Source organism: Aptenodytes forsteri, unplaced genomic scaffold (genome assembly GCF_000699145.1).
Source record: "Aptenodytes forsteri isolate BGI_AS27 unplaced genomic scaffold, ASM69914v1 Scaffold1235, whole genome shotgun sequence".
Classification (NCBI taxonomy): Eukaryota; Metazoa; Chordata; class Aves; order Sphenisciformes; family Spheniscidae; genus Aptenodytes; species Aptenodytes forsteri.
In genome coordinates, this window is record NW_008795213.1 from 14303 (window position 1) to 14878 (window position 576).

The window sequence follows — 576 nt, forward strand, 5'->3', positions numbered from 1 at the left end:
CCCCCTCCATCCCTCCCTCCGCCCACCCCCCCTTCATCCCGTCCCCCGCCACCTCCTCCCACCTGCATCTCCTTCTCCGTCTCGGCGCTCTTCAGCAAGGGCTTGATCTTGAAGTAGAGCTTCATCCAGGGCCAGTTCTTCACCCCCATGAAGGCCCGGATGTTCCACTGGATCACCAAGAGCGCGTCCCTACGATGGGGACACAGGTGCTACCACCCCATGGACCTGGTGACCCACTGGAGGTCCCTCCCCGAGGAGAAAGACCCGTCCCCCTCTCACCGGCGCTCCAGGATCTTCTTGAACTCGATGCGCATGAGCTGACCCCGGGCCTGAGCCTGGATGCGGGTGATGATGCGGGAGAGGCGCTCGTCCCGCATCTCCTCCAGCAGCCCCAGCAGCCCGGCCTTGAAGAAGACCTGGCGGAGGAAGGAGGCGGGTGAGGAGGAGATGGGCGGGCAGGCGGGTGAGGAGACGGGAAGGGTTGGTGGACGGTTGGACGGGCTGATGGTTCGGTGGGTGGATGGAAGGGCCGGCGGAGCCGTGGATGGGCGGGTGGACACGTGGACGGTGGGGCCG

At 66.3% G+C, this 576-nt stretch overlaps 1 protein-coding gene across 1 annotated transcript in view; it reads right to left on the reverse strand.

Moving 5' to 3' along the window:
* The window catches only part of LOC103898432 (myosin-6), a gene marked incomplete at both ends in the record, with an annotated part of 14539 nt that extends 14123 nt beyond the window's left edge, over positions 1 to 416 (reverse strand). Inside the window, 2 exons of the mRNA XM_009278702.1 lie at positions 63 to 189; positions 280 to 416. Of these exons, the coding sequence (XP_009276977.1) occupies positions 63 to 189; positions 280 to 416 (264 nt within the window). The remainder of the gene's footprint in view (positions 1 to 62; positions 190 to 279) is intronic.
* Positions 417 to 576: the final 160 nt, after the last annotated feature.